At 38.0% G+C, this 18246-nt stretch overlaps 2 protein-coding genes across 2 annotated transcripts in view; both read right to left on the bottom strand.

The window, feature by feature from the left end:
- Positions 1-18246, bottom strand: part of LOC119545562 (zinc finger protein 729-like) — a 93253-nt gene that overhangs the window by 36903 nt on the left and 38104 nt on the right. Inside the window, 1 exon segment of the mRNA XM_037851172.1 lies at positions 986-1003. Coding sequence (XP_037707100.1) covers positions 986-1003 — 18 coding nt within the window.
- LOC119545560 (hepatoma-derived growth factor-related protein 3-like) lies at positions 6959-9054 on the bottom strand. The gene has a single exon (XM_037851171.1). The coding sequence runs from the start codon at positions 8787-8789 to the stop codon at positions 8160-8162; it is 630 nt and encodes a 209-aa protein (XP_037707099.1). The 5' UTR covers positions 8790-9054; the 3' UTR covers positions 6959-8159.

The raw sequence follows: 18246 nt of genomic DNA on the forward strand, positions 1-18246 counted from the left end.
TCCTATAATATTGCACTGAAAACAGATAGCCTGTCAGTGCAGGAAGGATTGGGAACTTTGTCTGACCCAAGGGAACTGAAAGACACTAGAAATGTAAGAATGCATATGCCACATGGTGGAAGGCCATCTATAGTCACTTCACACAATATCACAGGATTTTGGGACAGGTGGCTCAGTGCTGTGTAGGCTGCAATGTTGGTTTTAAGCAGGTGTGATATTAAAAAGACCTGAGACTGGGAGTAAAACACCCGCACCTTTAAATCCAAGCTTTCCCACCATGTATAGCTTGCGACCTGAGCACATCACTCCACTAACTTGAACCTGACTTTTTAAAAACTGCATACGATGATACCGACTAATAAAGTGGCTGTGAGGTTGACATAAGGCACCGAATGAAAAGAAAAAAGTGTCTTCTAAATATAAATGCCGGCGCCACTTTCAGTAGTTTGTACCTGACACTCATATAATTACAGATGAGACTTAACAAATGTTCAAAACAACGTCCTAAAGCTGTCATTATTAATAACCTCATTTTCAGACGAGTGACCTGACTCTTACCCAGCTTCCTTATCTCGCCCGTGGAATTTACTCGGGGTTTATGGCTCCAGAGCCCGCAGACCCACGGCCCGCTCTTTCTGTCAACCTTATAAACACACAGTCAACACTATAAACACACACTGACCTCCAGCCGCCAACCTGGGCTTTCCCCCGTCAAGCTACACCTGGGAAGGTGTCCGCACACTCTGCTATCACCAAGAACCTTCTCCTGACGAGGACTCGACACACCCTCTGTGCCACGGGGGCCCGCGGGGCTGGGGATCGCCCACCTTGGCCTTCCCCGGGCCGGACGCGCGCAGGTTTCATGGGTGGTTGTGAGCTTCCCACGGACTTCCCACTATCGCTCCTCAGACACAAGGCCGTTCCTCCCGGGCTGCTACCCAAGCGTTCTTACCCCACGTGCGCAGCCTCCATTCCGTAACGCGACTCAACTGACTTCCCCGGACTGCAAGCGCTTCTCAGTAGGTCTGAGAGGAACAAGGTAGCTTGGCTTCTGCTGCACATGCGCAAAAGAAACGTAATCTTTCGTTCCCAGAGGGCTGCGCGATGCGTCAGTACCGGTCCAGACTACATTTCCCACAAATCTTCGAGATCCTCTTTGAAGAGCCTCTTCACTATTTCCGTTTTTTGGAGGGTTTGCCGGGGGGAAGATATTCTTAAAGGTTTAGTTTATTCAGGTTCTCTCAGAGCTCGCAGAGGTTAAGGATTAAACTTGAACTCTGCTGTCAAATGCAAAGCGTGGTCCCGATCAGATCCCGAAGGAAACAGCAATCTTTTATCATAAGACAATTGGAGACAGTTGGGAAACTGAATATGAACGGGGCATTAAAAATATTAAGGAAAGTTCAAGTATTTAGGAATAAACTTAACCAAGGACACAAAAGACCTTTACATAGAAAACTATAAGAAACTGCTAAAAGAAATTGAACAAGGCCTGAAAAAATGGAAGAACATACCATGTTATGGATTGGAAGACTAAATATAGTTAAAACGGCAATTTTACCTAAACTGATTTACAGATTCAATGCAATACCAATTCAAATCCCAACAACTTACTTTACAGAAATAGAAAAACGAATAACTAAATTTATTTGGAAGGGTAAGGTGCCCCGAATAGCCAAAAATGTCTTGAGAAACAGGAGTGAAGTGGGAGGTCTCACACTACCTGACTTTGAAGCATATTACAAAGCTACAGTGCTCAAAACAGCATGGTACTGGCATAAGGACAGATATACTGATCAATGGAATCAAATTGAGTGTTCAGAAGTAGACTCTCACATCTATGGACAACTGATCTTTGATAAGGCAGTGAAGCTGAAGCAACTGGGAAAGAGCAGCCTGTTCAATAAATGGTGTTTGGAGAACTGGATATCCATTTCCAAAACAATGAAAGAGGATGTCCATCTCACACCTTATACCAAAATTAATTCAAAGTGGATCAAAGACCTAAACATTAGCACCAAGACCATAAAACTCTTAGAAGAAAATGTAGGGCGATATCTTAAAGATCTTGTGAAAGGAGGTGGTTTCTTAGACCTCACACCCAAGGCACGACCAACCAAAGAACAAATAGACAAATGGGATCTCCTCAAAATTAAACACTTTTGTACATCAAAGGACTTTGTCAGAAAAGTCAAAAGGCAACCTACACAATGGGAGATGATGTTTGGAAACCACATATCAGATAAGGGTTTAATATCCCGAATATATAAAGGAATGCTGCATCTCAATAACAGAAAGACAAACAATCCAATTAACAAATGGGCAAAAGACATGAACAGACATTTTTCTGAAGAGGAAATACAAATGGCTCAAAAGCATATGAAAAAATGCTCAACTTCACTGGCTATTAAGGAAATGCAAATCAAAACCACAATGAGATATCATCTCACACCTACCAGAATGGCCATTATCCAAAAAACAGAAAATGACAAGTACTGGAGAGGATGTGGAGAAAGAGGCACACTTATTCATTGTTGGAGGGAATGTAGATTGGTACAGCCACTCTGGAAGACAGTATGGAGGTTCCTCAGGAAGCTAAATATAGATTTGCCATATGACCCAGCTATTCCATTGCTGGGTATATACTCAGAGGAACTGAAACTTAAGACACAAACAGACATTTGTAAACCAATGTTTATTGCAGCATTGTTCACAATTGCCAAGAGATGGAAACAGCCCAAATGCCCATCAAAGGACGAGTGGATAAACAAACTGTGGTATCTACACATGATGGAATATTATGCAGCTGTAAGACAGAACAAAGACATGGATCATGTCATAATGTGGATGAACCTTGAGGACATTATGTTGAGTGAAGTTAGCCAGAAACAAAAGGACAGATTCTGTATGGTCTCACTAATATGAACAGACATTAATGAACAAACTTTGGGAGTTAAAAGCTGACAACACAGGCGACCAACAGATAGAAAGAGTGCAGAGATCAGCCATCTGATGCTGAAGGAGTACAGAATGTTTAGGATTGATTGCATAGATCCAGAAATAGATAGCATAATACTGTGTGATGGTAGCACGGTATTGTAAGTACACTGAACAAAGATGTCTGTGAGTAAAGCTGAAAGAGGTGGGATAGGAGAATGTATGACACCAGAGGTAAAGATAGATGATAAAGACTGGGACTGTATAACGTGGCAAAAACTGGAGTGGCCAATGACTGTTACTAAATATACAAATATAAAAATGTTTTTGCATGTGGGAAAGCAAATGAATGTCAACCATGTAGAAATTTGAAAAAGGGATGGTATACAGGAAAAAACATAATCAAAGAAAACTGGAGTTTATGGTCAACAGTAACATTATAATATACCTCCATTAAATGTAACAAAGGCAATACGCCAACGCTAAATGTATATGAGAAGGGGATATAGGGGAGTAATATGGGATTCTTGGTAGTGGTGTTATTTGCTGTCCTTAGTAGTATATTGTATTGTATGACATGTTATTTTTCTTTTTATCATTTTTTCTTATTGCTAAAAAAAAAAAAAACAATTTTTCTTGTAGTAATCAGTATGTTCAAATGCTGATTGTGGTGATAAATGTACAACTTTATGATGATACCATGAACAACTGATTGTACACTGTGGATAAATGTATGGTATGTGAATATAACTCTATAAAATTGTAGGAAAATATATATATAGGAGTAAAAGTGTTGGAGAAAACATGGTGAGAGGGATGATGCCTCACCAATATGAACTAACTACAATGTATAAACTCAAAAATGAATCTTAGAACATAGCCTAACGTGGACACAGTAATTGTAATAGTCCCTAGATTGTAAGCTCTTACAGCAGTTAACTCTATCCCTGAATTGTAAGGCCTGTCTCTAAACTTTGAGATGCTGATCCCCTAGCGTATGTTGTCACAAACATTGGGACTGGCGGTTTGATGTGCTGAGCCCTCGAGCATGGGACTTGCCCTTATGAAGCTCATTACCACAAAGGAGAGTCTAAAGTTGTATGTAATGGTGCCTAAGAGTCTCCCCCTGAGTACCTCTTTGTTGCTCAGATGTGGCCCTCTCTCTCTAGGTTTTGTGGGTAGAAAATTAACATAAACCACCATAGGAATTCAAATCATCTCTCCCTGTTCCTTGATATATCCTAATTTATAGACTGTAATCTTCAAATGATAAGAGGCTAGGTCTTTTGAATAAGTTCCTGGTTATTTAGTCACAACTATATACCATGAAGCATTCTCAAGCATTCCTAAAGGAGATCTGTAGCCATAGACAGGTTGAATCTCTTTCACACACAAAACTAGTATGTATGGTGGAATCATCTAGAAATGATGACTGCTGCAATTATCATCCCAGAGAGATGTTTCTGAGAGGATGCGGTGAAATGAAACCTTGCAGTGTGCACAGTTTAACAAGGTATATTTGTCCACTTTGTAATGAAATGGATGGTCTGAGTTGAGATTTATACTGACTCTTATCCAATGGTTCAAAGAGTTGACTGGTACTAACTGCTGTCTATCTCTAGTCCCCTATATTCTGCCTTAAAGTCCACATTAGTGGTGACATACAATGTCTCTCCTTTTGTATCTGACTTATTTCACTCAACATTATGTCCTTAAGGTTCATCTACGTTGTCATATGCTTTGTGACCTCATTCTTCTCACTGCTGTGTACTATTCCATTGTATGTATGTACCACATTTTGTTTATCCACTCATCTGATGTAGGACATTTAGGTTGTTTCCATTTCTTGGCAATTGTGAACAGTACCACTATGAACACTGGGGTGCAAATATCTGTTCATGTCACTGCTTTCAGGTCCTCAGGGTAAATACTGAGAACTGAGATTGCTGTATTGTAGGGTAACTCAATACCTAGTTTTTTATGGAACCACCAAACTGTCTTCCAGGCTGGCTGTACCATTATACAGTCCCACCAGCAATGAACAAGAGTTCCAATTTTTCCACATCCTCTCCAGCATTTGTAGTTTCCAGTTTGTTAACTGGCAGTCATTATTTTGGTATGAGATGATACCTCATTGTGGTCTTGATTTGCATCACCCTAATAGTTAGTAAAGATGAACAGGTTTTCATGTGTTTTTTTTTTTTTAGCCATTCTTTTTTTTTTTTTTAGCCATTATTATTTCCTCTTCAGTGAAATAGTGAAATGTCTCCATATATTTTGCCCATTTTATAATTGGGCTGTTTGTACTATCATCATTGAGTTGTAGGATTTCTTTATATACACAAGATATCTCTTATCAGATACATGGTTTCCAAATATTTTCTCCCATTGAATAGGCTGTCTCTTTAACTTTTTGACAAATTTGTCTGAGGTACAAAAGGTTTTAATTCTGAGGCATTCCCATTTATCTATTTTTTCTTTCATTGCTTTTGCTTTAGGTGTAAGGTTTAAGAAGCAACCTCTTATACTAAGTCTTGAAGATGTTTCCCTACATTGTCTTCTAAGACCTTTATGGTGCAGTCTCTTATATTGAGATCTTTGATCCATGCTGAATTAATTTTTGCATAGGGTGTGAGGTAGAGATCCTCTTTCATTCTTTTTTTTTTTTTTTTTTTTTTTTTTTTTTTTTTTTATCATCATTTTATTGAGATATATTCACATACCACGCAGTCATACAAAACAAATCGCACTTTCGATTGTTCACAGTACCATTACATAGTTGTACATTCATCACCTAAATCAATCCCTGACACCTTCATTAGCACACACACAAAAATAACAAGAATAATAATTAGAGTGAAAAAGAGCAATTGAAGTAAAAAAGAACACTGGGTACCTTTGTCTGTTTGTTTCCTTCCCCTACTTTTCTACACATCCATCCATAAACTAGACAAAGTGGTGTTTGGTCCTTATGGCTTTCCCAATCCCATTGTCACCCCTCATAAGCTACATTTTTATACAACTGTCTTCGAGATTCATGGGTTCTGGGTTGTAGTTTGATAGTTTCAGGTATCCACCACCAGCTACCCCAATTCTTTAGAAGCCTCTTTCATTCTTTTAGATATAGACATCCAATTCTCCCAGCCCCATTTATTGAAGAGGCTGTTATATCCCAATTCAGTGGATTTGGGTCCTTCACAAAAATCAGTTGACCATAGATCTGGGGGTCTATTACCAAATTCTCAATTCAATTCCATTGATCAATATTTCTATCTTTGAACCAATACCATGCTGTTTTGACTACTGTGGCTTTATAGTAGGCTTCAGAGTCAGGCAGTGTTAAGTCCTCCCACTTCTTTTTTCTTTTTCAGACTATTTTTAGCAATCCGACGCATCTTTCCCTTCCAAATAAATTTGATGACTTTTCCAAGTCTGCAAAGTAGATTGTTTGAATTTTGATGAGAATTGGATTAAATCTGTAGATCAGTTTGTATAGAATTGACATTGTAACTACATTTAGCCTTCCAATCCATGAGCACAGAATATCTCTTTTTGTTGGAGTAAAATTGTTCAAAGTGTTCTCTTAAAATCCTTTTATCTTCTGTAAGATCAATAGTGACCTCCTCTTAGGTATATACCAAAATTTAAAATCAGGGATTCAATTAGATAATTTTACCTGAATGTTCATAGCAGCAGTACTCACAATAGTCAAAATGTGGAACAACACTGGTGTCCATCCACAAAGGAATGGATAAACAATATGCACGATATCCATACAATTGCATAATATTCAAACATAAAAAGCAATGAAGTTCTGATATATGTTACACCATGAATGAACCTTGAGAATATTATACTAGGTGAAATAAGCCAGACACAAAGGACAAATATTGTATGCATCCACTCATATAAAATATATAGAATAAGCAAATCCATGGACATATAAAGCAGATTAGAAGTTATTGAATTACATATTTACCTTTATTATTTAATTTCTTCTACTTACTTTGCATTCATTCCCTCTTCTTTTTCTAACAATTTCAGTGTATTATCGAGTTTAATTTTTAGTATTTTTCTCCCAGCTTTGCCTTAGGAGGATCTTGAAATGTTGGCTGTTGTTCTCATTATTATTTCATTCACTACATTTTAGAATTCCCATTGTGATTCCTTCTAATACTCACAGATCACTTATAAGCATGTGGCTTGATTTTAATATTTGGTGATTTCTCAGCATCTGAATTTTATTGATTTCTAACAATACTATGTGTTAATATATTTTGTATGGTTTCAACATTATCAAACAGTTGTAATTTTCTTTTTATGGTCTGGCACATAAACAGATTTGGAGAATATTTTATCTACATTTAAAAGAATGCATATTCTTGCATTTTGTCATGTAATGTTTTATAAATATCAAGTCATGTTGATTTATAGATCTACATTCTTACAGATTTTTCATATGAGAGAAAGGAATTGACATCCAACTACGATTTGTATTCATGTCTTTTTTGTTGTTTGTTTTGTTTTGCATTGGCATTGGGATAAAAAATCTTTGCCTTTATTTTGGAGTAACACAAAAAGACTCACAAACTTCACATACAGAAACTGAGTTTGTGTTTATAACAACATGAGTTTTGAGTATAAGTTCTCAACTAGCTATTTTTAATACATAACTGATATTTTACAATGTGGTTAAACTTTACACATGGCCTCAAAACTGAAGGACAATTTTAATTTCATCTTCAATATACTAACATTATATATCTAGGAATTAATTCCTGGGTTCTGTCACAGAGATGATATCCCATCCTTAAGCATTATGTTGAATGATCATTTAAAAAAACACTAATTTATATTTAATTGAGTGTTTGGCAATGGTGGGATGAAGGCAGGAGAATGATGAGCATATTGGCCTTGATAAAAGGATCCGAGACGTATAAATCTGCAAAAATATTCATAATCCTTAGTGGTTAAGGGCAACTTCATGCCACAAAATAACATGAAATTAAGTCAATAATATTAAAAAAGACTAAAATGTCTTGGTTCTTTTTGTTGTTGTTTTTCAAACACAACAGAAGAATGTAAATAATGTACATACAAACTGGGATTCCGTTAATGACAACAATAACTGTGTGTTGGTTCATATCAAATCCAAGAATATTAGACAACCAAACATATAACCTTCATGTGGTTTCTCTTAATATGTAGATTCGTTATGGTAGTTAGGTCCCTTCACTACTTTTCTGCAAGTCTGAAGCTGTGTTTCTTGTGTCATTACCGGCATCGCCACCGTCAAAGCTGCTTTTGTTTTCTTCTTCTTTGCAATCCTTGTCATTTTCATCTCCTGGAGATTTTCCGGAACTGTTTAGACGATTTCTTGGAAGTATATGTTTTTTTTTCCGTTCTGAGCTTGCTTTTTCATTCTTTCTTTTGCCTTTTCCATCTTCTTCCACTCTATCACCTTCTTCCTTACTGCTTGCATCTGCAGTATTGCTGCCTTCTCCCTCAGTTTCTGAAGAGCTCTGTTGCTGAACTGCCTGGTATCCAGTAAACTCGACTCCTGAGTTAGTTTCTATTTCCCACAATCCTTCATTAAATCCTTTCCGTTTGTTTGACTTTCCAAATTTGTCTTTGTATTCCTTATACGGGAAAAGGTCTTTGGGACCTAGAAATGCAGTTTCAGGGCTGCCAGAAAAGATGATAGGATACTTATTTGCTGGAGGCCTCACGGCTCCTTCTGGGAGTTCATTAATCAGGGCCGGCCAGTGCGGGCAGCGCTTCATCTTAGCGAAGACCAGGTCGCCCGCCTGGTATTCGCGGGTACTGTCGTGTACTTTATTGGAAATTACCATAGCCCATCATATACCACATATACCATCATATACAAGTCGCCCCCCTTCCCTGTCGTCCTTGGTCGCCGCCGAAGACGCCGAGAGGCCGCACCCCGCGGGCCGACTGCGCCGCGCTCCCCGCGGGTCTCGAGCCGCTCGGACGAGGAGAAGCGGCGAGGAGAAGGCTGAGGCGAAGGGGTGGGCGGGGGACGCAGCAGGCGCGGCAAACCCCGGCCCGGCAGCCTGGGAGGGGAGCCCCCGGCCGCTCGAGGCTCGCCCGCGTCTGGCCACGCTGAGGTCCCGCCCCCGCCGCGCGCTGCTCCCAGGCCCCGCGTCGCCGCCTCTTCCCGCACCGCCCGCCTCCCTCACGGGCTCCCGGGCGCGGCGCGAGCTCTCGGCCTCGCGCCTCATTTGTTTTTTACTTTTGGTTCTGACAGATTTTTCTTTTGATTTGCTGAAGCTCTGCTAAGAATGAATGCATGTTTAGGACTGCTATGACTTCTTGATGAACTGACATTTTATTATTATGAAATGTCCCTGTTTTCTAAGAAAAATTAACTTTTCCTGTAGTGTACTTTACTGGAAATTACTATAGCCCATCATATACCATATATACCATCATATACAATATGGTATAACATTTTTTATCCTTTTATTTTCAGTATATCTGTGTCTTTACACTTGAATTGCATTTGTTTTACTTTGTGTACATGCGGGTCATGTATTATTATTCAGTGTCATGATCTCTGCATTTTATTGAGAAAATTCGATTTATTTACTTTGAATGTAATTATTTATATGGTTCTGTTTAAACCTATTATTTTTGTAGTTTTCCTTTTTCCCCTCCGATCAAGTGTCTTTAGTTCGTATCTGCTATCTTTTGCTTTATTTATGTAAGGTTTCTTCACTTTTTTCATTAGAATTTAAAAAATACATATTTGGGAAATTATCTGTGATATGTGTTCCCAATATTTTAAAAATTTCTCATATACACTTTGATCTGAACTGCAATTTTTGTCAGACAAAAGTTTGTTTTTAAAGTTAATTTAATAATCTTTTTCTCGTTCATCTAAATTTTTGGTTTTAGAAACCATTACTCTAAACAGATTAAATTCTCCAGTTTTCTCCAAGAAATTATCTTGTATAATTCCATATAAGTACATGAGGAGCTTTTTTGTTTTTAATCAGTAATATATTATACTGTATTGATGTATCCTAATTTATTTACCCAATCCTCAATTAATGTTTCTATTCTTATGCTACTATTACTAATGTCTTAGTGAATAACTTAAAATATTTCCCATGCCTAAAACATACTGTAGAATGAGTTTCTAAATGAAAAGCTTTCTTTCAATCTATTTCAATTACAATGTAGAAAAGTTTTCTTTACCCAAAACTTCACTAATAGAATTGAGTAACCAATCTTTTAACTCTTACTCCATAAAATTTTTTAAAGTAATATTAGCAGTTTAGATTTACGTTTATCTTATAAGGAGTAAGTATGAAGCAATTTTTGATGTGAAAGAGCCATTTGTATTTTCTTTTTCTATGAACGCCAACTTCATATCCTTTGTACATTTCATTTCTATTGGTTTGTTGATCTTATATGTTGGTCAGTGTTAGCACTCTATATAATGCTGATATTATCTAATTTTCTCTGGTATGAGTTGCATATTTTCCACATAGCTTTTATCATTTTTCTTTGGAAGTTTATGACTGTAGTTATTTCAGTTAGAATCAATATTCTCCAATCAATTATTCCATTAGGGAAAAATTTCAGATAATAAATAGAGAAGAAATGGTGTCATTAAAAAGCACCGTTTTGCAACCCTAATCTCTAATGAAATAAAACATTTTGGCAAAAAACATGCATGGAAAAAAACCATCAAAGGTTGATAGGGAACTATATAATGGATGACTCAGGCTGATAACACATGAACTCAATAATCAATTTTAACATCACTAAGACTTGGACAACCAGACATTACATGCTCCTGTTGTGATGTAAAAGGAAGCATGCAGCAGTTTATTTAAAATGTTCTTGACAAATAATGAAATATGATCAAGCCTGTAGATACAATTAAAAGTTCTACAATATAGAGGATCAAGGAACAAAAATGAAACCATGAGTAAACAATCAGTCTGATCCAGATTGGGGGAAACTACAGGAATTAACACATAAATGTTATTAAAAAAAAAAAAAAAGGCAGGGGAGGGGGGAGATTGTCCCAACCGTCATACAGTAATAGCTATCAGACATATTTTCCCCAAATAAAGAACTATTAAAACAAAAAAGAAGTATAAAGTAATTGTTTTCAGATTTAGGAGGACAGCACAGAGCTGAGATACTTAAGAGAAGGGAAACACGGGTTGAGTGCCTTATTCCCTAGTCTTTTTGCCTGGGGATACTTTCCAACCTTCAAAAGTAAATGGCCCCTTGACTTACAACAGAGGTCTGGATGCATGGAAGAGATATATCAGACTTCAGGGCTTCTGAGGTGGCTGGAATTTATATAGTCAGTCACAAAAGAGAAAGAGCAGTGTATAAGGATTTCCCTGAGTCTTTGACTGAACACTAATCTGCACAGGCAAAATGTAAGATCCTGAGAGGCCACACATGGTGGTGGAGGAGTGATTGTGAGCAGAATGGGGAGATCAATGTTGCGATTGCTCCTGGAGATGCTCGAGTTTCATAAGAGAGAGAAGACAGACCATGTGTGGCTTTTTTCTTTATATTTCCCATTATTGTGGTGTTTATTCTTTGGTGAAGTGTAAGAAACAGGACTAACTTTAATTTTCCAGATGGTTATCCTAGTATTTCAACACATTTATTACAAAGTCCCACTGGTTTGAGATGCTAACTTTATCATTTGCTAGGTTTCCAGTCATAGTTGGACTTTATTTCTATTCCATTCATTTATTTTTCTATTCAGGAGTCAGTACTATTGTTGTAATTATAGATTCTTTGTTGTAGTATGGTTTAATATAGGGTAACATTAATCCCCCTGCATTGCTCTTCATTGTCATGGTTTCCAAGTCTTGTGCTTATTTTTCCATGTTAATATTAGCATCAATTCATGTGGACTCAAGACAACAAAACATATTGCCATTGTAATTGGGATTGCATCAACTTTATAATCTAAATTAGGTAGAACTGAGGGCTTGATCATATTGAACCATCCTATTCTGGAACAAAGAATGCCTTTCAATGTGTTCAAGTCTATTATTTCAGTTTTCAGGACTTTTTTACAGTTTTCTTCTTATTGGCTTCACACATTTCCTGTTAAGTTTATTCCTAAGTATGTTTTATTGCTATTGTAAATGGAGTTTTCTCTAGCATTGTAAGTGTTAACTGTTTACAGTTTTTGTATATGAAGGTGATTAATTTTTACATGATAATTTTCCTCAAGATCATTTATACTCTAAGTTACTTTTAAAAGTGGTATCAGGAGAGGGGCAAGATGGTGGCATAGAGAGGAGTGTAATTTAGTTAATCCCCTGGAGCGACTAATAAACAACCATGAACAAGTAGTAAATAATCTGGAACAACTGCTGGGAGACAACAGTGACAGTCCACACATTGTACACCAACCTGAACTGGGTGGAATGGCTGAGACTGCAGCATAAAATTTGTAGGTAAAAATGGTGGAACCACACCGGGAGCCCTCTTCCCACATGGCAGCCTAAGCTATAAGACCTCACTGTAGGAGAAACCAGCAGTCCCGGAGCAAGTGAATATAGCTCAGCCCAGCTCCAACTGGGGTTTTAATTAACAAACGGGAACTGCTGAATACAAGCTAAAAACACAGACAAACTCCTAACAAGCAGAGACTTTTAGTGATGACTGACCTTAAAGAGCCAGAAAACAGCTGTGATCTGGGAAAGGGAGCCCAGAAGACCAGAGGCTCTCTCTGACCAACAAGCAAAACTGGGGGGCCATGGACTGACTCTGAAAGGGTGCTTTCTTTCCCTTTTTCTCTCTCTCAACCTGAGTGGCTCAGTGGAGAGAGCCCCAACTATTTTCAATTTGCAGCACTCTGACCCAGACCAGGGTGGAGATAACAGAGTCAGAGACACAAAGGAACAATTCAAATGTAGAAGGTAATGCCTTAGGGGGTGTATCTTCCCTAAGAGGAAGGAGGTGGGGCGCAGCTCTATTGCCGGCCTTCCCTTCAGAACTCAGACCCCAGAGCCTGGGGGAAAACAGCCAAAACAGAAGCTAAAGGGGCCACAACTCCTTAGACCAGTCAGGAGCAAAAGGTTGATAGGCGTCACCTGCTGGGAAGGTTAGGAAAAGCACTGCGGCTAGATGCCTCACAGGAAAGTCTGTCATTCTTCTAAGATTCACCCGCAGGAAAACTTGAAACTGAATATGACCCCATTCTGAGAGCTGAACCCGTTCTGGTCTGGGAAAATTGGATTGGAGTAACCAAGGAAACCAGATGCCTAGACAACAGAAAACTACAAATCATGTTAGGAAAAATGAAGATATGGCCCAGTCAAAGAAACAAACTTACACCCCAATTAAATTACAGTTGAGATACTGTTTCACTTTAATGAAACAATTAATTACAGATTTTCAAAGAAATATGCTAAATCAACTCAAAACCAGGGAAGTTCAGGGAAGATATGGCAAAAGAGATAAAGAATATAAAGAAAACACTGGGTGAACATAAGGTAGAAATTGATAGTTTGAAAAAACAACTAGCAGAATCTATGGAAATATAAGGCACAACACAAGAGATGAAAAACACAATGGAGACATACAACAGCAGATCTCAAGGGGCAGAAGAAAACACTCAGGAACTGGAGAACAAGACACCTGAAATCCTACACATAGAAAAACAGATAGGGAAAAGAATAGAAAACTATGAGCAATGTCTCAGGGAATTGAATGACAACATGAAGTTCATGAATGTAAGTGTCAGGGGTGTCCCAGAAGGAGAAGAAAAGGGGAAAGGGGCAGAAGCAAAAGTAGAGGAAATAATGAAAATTTCCCATCTCTTATGAAAGACATAAAATTACAGATCCAAGAAGCATAGCATACCAAAACAGAATAGATCTACACCAAGACACTTAATAATCAGATTATCAAACGTCAAAGACAAAGAGAGAATCCTGAAAGCAGAAAGAGAAAAGTGATTCATCACATACAAGGGAAGCTTGATAAGACCTTGTGTGGATTTCTCATCAGAAACCATGGAGGCAAGAAGAAAGTGGTGTGATACATTTAAGATACTGAAAGAGAAAAACCACCAACCAAATATCCTATATCCAGCTAGACTGTCCTTCAAATATGAGGGAGAGTTTAAAATATTCTCTGACAAATAGACAATGAGAGAATTTGTGAACCAGATACCTGCTCTACAGGAAGTACAAAAGGGAGCACTACAGACAGATAGGAAAAGACAGGAGTGAGAGGTTTGGAACACAATTTTGGGTGATGATAGCATGACAATGTAAGTACACTGAACAAAGATGACTGTGAGTATGGTTGAAAAAGAAAGGTTAGGAGCATGTGGGACACCAGAAGGAAAGAGGGAAGATAAAGAGTGGGATTGTATAACTCAGTGAAACCTAGAATGCTCAACAGTTGTGATAAAATATACAAATATGTTTTTACATGAGGGAGAACAAATAAATGTCAAACTTGCAAGGTGTTAAAAATAGGGTGGTATTGGGGAAAAATACAATCAATGCAAACTAGAAACTATAATTAACAGAAACATTGTATTATGCTTCCTTTAATGGAACAAAGGCAATATACCAAAAATAAATGCATATACGAGGGAGACATAAGGGAGGGGTGTGGGAGTTTTGGCATTGATGATGTTGTCTGACTCTTTTAATCTACTTTAGTTTAATTCTATCTTTTCTTTTGTTGCTTTTTAGCTCTCATTTTTTTCTTTTTCTTTTGTCTCTCTACCTTCTTTGACTCTTCTTCCTTCTTTATGGAAGAAATGGAGATGTCTTTATATAGATGGTGGTAATGGTGGTGAATGAATAAATATGTGATCATACAGGGAACCATCAATTGTTTACTTAGGATGGAATGTATGGTGGGTAAACAAAACCATCTTAAAAAAAAACAGGTTGATGAAGAAACCTTGAGGGCACTATATTGAATGAAATAAGTCAGACACATAAGGACAAATATGGTATGGTTTCAATGACATGAACTAATTATAATATGTAAACTCATAGACATGAAATATAAGTTACCAGGATATAGAACAAGGTTAAAGAATGGGGAGCAGTTGCTTATTATGAGTAGAATGTTTAACTAGGTTGAACATAAGTGTTTGGAAATAGACAGAAGTGATGGTAGCATGTTATTGTGAGAAAGACTAATAGTGCTGAATGGTGTGGGAACGTGGTGGAAAGGGGAAGCTTAGAGACACGCATGTCACCAGAAGGAAAGTTGGAGGCTAAAATATGGGCATGTAGAAAATAGTGAAATCTTGTGGTGGACAATGTCCATGATTAACTGTACAAATATTAGAAATCTCTTTCATGAACCAGAACAAATGTATGACACTATAACTACAAGTTAATAATATAGGGGTGCAAAGGGAAAAAATATACCTATTGCAAACTATGTACTACAGTTAGTAGTATTTTAAAATTCTTTCATCAACAGTAACAAATGTACTATACCAATACTATGAGTCAATATGGAGGGGGGGATGGTTAGGGGTATGGGAGGATTTGAGTTTTCTTTTTTGCTTCTATTTCTTTTCTGGAGTAATGAAAATGTTCTAAAAATTGAAAAGAAATTATTGTGGTGATGGATGCACAGCTGTATGATGGTACCGTAGGCAAGTGATTGTGCACTTTGGATCTTTGGATGATTGTATGGTATGTGAAAAATCTCAATAAAATTTTTTAAAAAAGTGATATCAAAAGATAATCCCCAATCAGCAATATAGGCAAACTTATTACTTCATTCTACCCTTCTCTATTTCAAGTAGATTGGGAAACTTTGACAAAATAAGTAAAATGGTTTCAATTTGCATTGATTAGTAAGTAAAAATCTTAATATTTTATATTTTTAATCACTTATACACCTTCTGTAAATTATGTATCATATGATTTCATCAGAGTAAACACTTGAGTATTTTTCTCCAATCAGTGATTGAGTGTATTAGTGAGTATTTAGCCCATATCACTTCCTGCCACACTCTACTATAATTTACTTCATTATCATACATATGTGCCATCATGGGTCAAAACCCACTTGATTTTTCTCATTTTATTCCGACTTCTGGATACAGAGTAATTGCTACTCTCAAATATGTATTTGCTATGACCTGTTGTAGTCCAAGGCTTGTCAGCTGTGGAAACATTCATTATTTTCTATTTGTCTGCAGTGATTTCAAAACTATCTGTGAACATTTATGGGGATAGCTGACCACGACAGATTTTTGCATAGTGAGCTATTTCTACTCACATTAACTCTTTCCTTTTACATGGCCTACATAAGACACAAAATCCTGGAGACCTCCCATTTTCTTGGGCTGTGGCTTTTTGGGTTGTGTTCATGTTCTAAATTTTTGTCAATTTAGACTTTAATTTTGACTTTTTTTCAGCCTTTTCAGGCTGATATCTGTAATATTTGTACCCTCCTAAGAGCCCGTACAACCATGCTTTCCAAAGATATGATTATGCAGATTTTATTTCTCTTTTGTAAAAGCAGTGGGATTGTGGGGGAACAGACTGCCACTCCCGATGTATATTTACATATTTTGATACATCCACAACAGAAGAAGCCATCTGGTTGACAACCAGTGACGTAGGGCTTTAAAAGCTGACTCATGGATTACAGAACTGTGGTAACCGTTTCTGCAGCCACTAAATACATGTAACCGTTGAGCACTTGAAATGTTGCTAGAGTAACATGTTGAAATAACATTTTGCATGTAGGTGAAATATAATGTATTCTTAAAATTCTTTTAACCTTTTTCTTTTTAATTTTTTTATGTCACTAGAAAATTTGAAATTACTTATTGGCCCCTTACTTATCTATAGGACCAGCCCTGCGCTAGACTATCATGCTGTGCCTACAGAAGAGACAGCCAGGATAGAGCAGTGAAGGGCCAGGAACCTGATTCTGACCCGATGGCTTTGGGGAAGTGCCAGAATTTCAGGACATTCTGTCCACATTTACACCACCATCATAGTCCTGGGGGTTTGGGGACAAGTCACTATGCTAAGTGCTGTGAAGGCTGCAAAGCTGGGTTTTAGGCATGGAGGACATTAGGAACAACCTGAATTAGGAAAGCATATTTGTATTTTCATCCTAGCTCTCTCACCCCTTATGACCTTGGTTATATCGCTGCCCACTTTAAAACTGTTTTCTTTTTTGAAATGATATGCTTATACACACACAAATACGACAGTTGAGAGGATTAAATGAAATACTAAATGAAGGAACGAAGTGTCTTCCAAATATGATGGGAACCAACATTTACACGTTATGTATTAACTGGCTTTTGGCTAGATGATTTACAGGTAATCACATCTTTGAGAACAACCCACGAAGCTGGTTTTACTAATAACCTCCTTTTAGGATGAGAAGCCTTCCTGTCAATACGTGAACGCGCTAGACTTACTAGGGCTTTTCTTGTTACTCACCCTCCGGCAGATCCGGGGCAGCCAGCACTTTCTCGCAGGTTCATGGTCATCATTATAAATGCACATTCCTTATGGCCGCCAGCATGGGCTTTTTCCTGGTCGGGGTGCAGGCTGGGCAGGACACAAGGTCCCATACACCCCGATCCGCACTGAGCACGGCCGCCAGAGGAGGACTCGGCCCTACCAGCGCCCCACCCACCTTTCCCAGGCCAGGTCCGGGCAGGGCTGCGCCCAGAAACTAGAGCTCCCGCTGGAGATTTCGGGACCCTCTCCCCTCCGCGTTGGTCCCGAGGGCAGGTAGGGGACCAGAACCTAGCTCTATCAACTGAAATGCGTAACTTCGGAACCCAAGTACCAGGAGACGATGGAAGCAGGAAGGTGTGGCTGGACGGCTCATGCACAGAGGGGGACCCAGACTACACTTCACAGAAAGCACCGCGCCTATAAGGCCACTGATTTTTTTTTTTTTCTTTCTTTCTTTCTTTTTTTAATTTTTGTTTTCGTTTCCGAAGAGTTAGGGAACGCTATCATTGACATAGTTATCATTGACAGTCTGATACCTGGAACCCAAGTAGTCCCAGGGTTTATGGGTTAGATATTAAGATACAACAGCAAATGCAATATGTTGTCCTCGATCAGAACAAGAGCAGCAGAAGCTTATATGGGAACAAATGGGGAAACTTAATTAAGTACAGATATCGGAAATATTAAGGAAATTTACCAATGTTCTTGTTAATTTTGCTTATGGTGATTTTACTTTTTTAGAAGTGCACATTAAAGTCTCTAAGATTGTTACCTATCTTTCATTTCTTTGAAAATATTTCAGTAAAAGCAATTAGAAAAA

This window comes from Choloepus didactylus, chromosome 10 (genome assembly GCF_015220235.1).
Source record: "Choloepus didactylus isolate mChoDid1 chromosome 10, mChoDid1.pri, whole genome shotgun sequence".
In the NCBI taxonomy this organism is placed as follows: Eukaryota; Metazoa; Chordata; class Mammalia; order Pilosa; family Megalonychidae; genus Choloepus; species Choloepus didactylus.